The sequence below is a fragment of the Onychostruthus taczanowskii genome, unplaced genomic scaffold (assembly GCF_017590055.1).
Source record: "Onychostruthus taczanowskii isolate IOZ18803 unplaced genomic scaffold, ASM1759005v1 scaffold51, whole genome shotgun sequence".
NCBI classification, from domain to species: domain Eukaryota; kingdom Metazoa; phylum Chordata; class Aves; order Passeriformes; family Passeridae; genus Onychostruthus; species Onychostruthus taczanowskii.
In genome coordinates, this window is record NW_024502680.1 from 2406596 (window position 1) to 2408545 (window position 1950).

Here is a 1950-nt window from a genome sequence, read left to right on the forward strand (position 1 = left end):
CCTAGCTTGCAAGAATATACTCTGTGAAAGAAATGGTTATTGTTTTTACAGCACATTTGCTCAAGGATCCTCTGCTGTAGGTGATGCTGTCACGAGACCTGTGGTTACTCCTTTGCTTTGCATTATCTATTTTTAATTTTCTTTTCTCTAGAAAGGCATCTGCAACAGGTGGGTGAAAATGACCTTAATTCAATATCTCTTCCAGAAGGTCCTGCCTTTCATGTCAGAACAAAGCTTGGAACTTCATCCAGGGTAGCATTCACTATATTCTCAGCTGTGTCGTGATGAAAGATCTGTGGCCTTTTGGCACAAAGGAGGCAGTGATGAACCCATGTGTTCTTACCATGGATTGATCACTTCTCCACTTCAGAAGCTGGGTGATTTCCATCAGTCTCGCATGATAACAAGGTGAGGACAGCTCCTCTGCTGTGACTGTACTCTGTGCTGCCTCAGGATGGTGGTGGGGCAGGTGACACCAGGCGAAGCTGCTTCCTCCTGACAATGGATTTGAGAGAGGCTGAGATCTCTCTGTATCGAAGCCCATACAGAAAAGGGAACAGAACTTTAGGAAGAATCATGAGGACATTGCAGACTGTCAGGGAGACCAAGATTCCTGTCTGCAGTCTGACAAAAACATTAACGCACAAGAATGATTCTACAAAAAGGGCCAAGAGTGGAAAGAAGTAAAAAAATAACACAGTGTTGTGCATTACAAATGTTACACTGGCTCTGGAGCAGATGCTCTCCCAAATACCCGAGTGTTTGGTTTTAACATACAGAATAGCATAGCAACAAAATATTACAGACAGACAGAGAATGATAACTGTAGTAGAAAGCCAGAAACAGAGTTTCACAGCATCAGTCCTGTTCAGAGTTAATATTAGTATTACTGGAACTGAGCACGTTTCCAGGACACAGGGCACAAAGCTGTGGGTAGTCCATAGCACCAAGAAGAAAATCCCAGGGAAAGCTCCGGAACACATCCACAGTAATGCAAGGATTTTTTTAGTTCGTGAGGGAGGCAAAATAGCAATATAGCGCAAAGGAAACAAAACAGCAATGTACGTGTCCAAGACTATTGCAACAGCTGTGAACAGTCCCCCGCAGTAAGCCACTGCCAGCAAAAATAAGAGGAGGACGCAAGCCTCCTTTGGGAGGTGTAGGTGTGCTGCATTGAGAGCAGCTGACACGGTGTAGAACAGCAGGTAGATCAGATCAGAAAGCGGAGCGTTTCCCAGCAGCATGTACCTTGTTTCCTGGCGGATTTTAAACCGAGAGAAAATCACAAATAAGATGGTTGGGATGATGAGGATGCCTGCCACGAGGCAGACAACTGGAGAGATTAAGAACATCTTCGTGTGTGTGCCTGGTGGGGTGAGAGACCATTCCTCCAGCAAAAGTAGCAAAGTTGTGTCATCCAAATTTGAGGAGCTGTTGAACTCTCTCTCCCTGAGGTGGATCACAGTTCCATTCGCTCTCCTTACTGAGGCACAGCCAGGGAAGTCCATTTCCTTAGGACTTTGGGAGGATCGTCTGACTTGGAGAAAGCAAGATCTTCTATGCAGAGTCCTTAGAAAGGCAAAGAAAGCAGAGGATGCAAAAAGCCCATGGAAGCAAAGTGATTTCTGTAGCCAATTTTACCAGTTTTCCTCAAGTACAGAAAGTTCAAACTTGTAAGTGAATTCTGTGGTGCCAAAAGATGGTTTTGCCTAAAAAGGAGATTTTAATTTCTTTCTGCAAAATCTAATGTTTAGAAAAGAGAATGAATCTCTGGGTGACTTAAAAAAGACCAAAAGACCTCGGCTAGCTCTTTGAACAGAAGTGAATGGATAGATCAGTTTCAGTAGTTTGAGTTTTTCTCATCACATTATCAGTCCAATGAGGCAGATGAAATATTAGCCTGATTAAACAAATACATGATGATAGATATCAACATTCCACGTGTACTGA

General features: G+C 43.5%; 1 protein-coding gene across 1 annotated transcript; it reads right to left on the reverse strand.

Moving 5' to 3' along the window:
• Positions 1-449: 449 nt before the first annotated feature.
• Positions 450-1508, reverse strand: GPR148 (G protein-coupled receptor 148). Its single transcript, XM_041416418.1, has one exon. It carries the CDS (start codon positions 1506-1508, stop codon positions 450-452), a length of 1059 nt encoding a protein of 352 aa, XP_041272352.1.
• Positions 1509-1950: the final 442 nt, after the last annotated feature.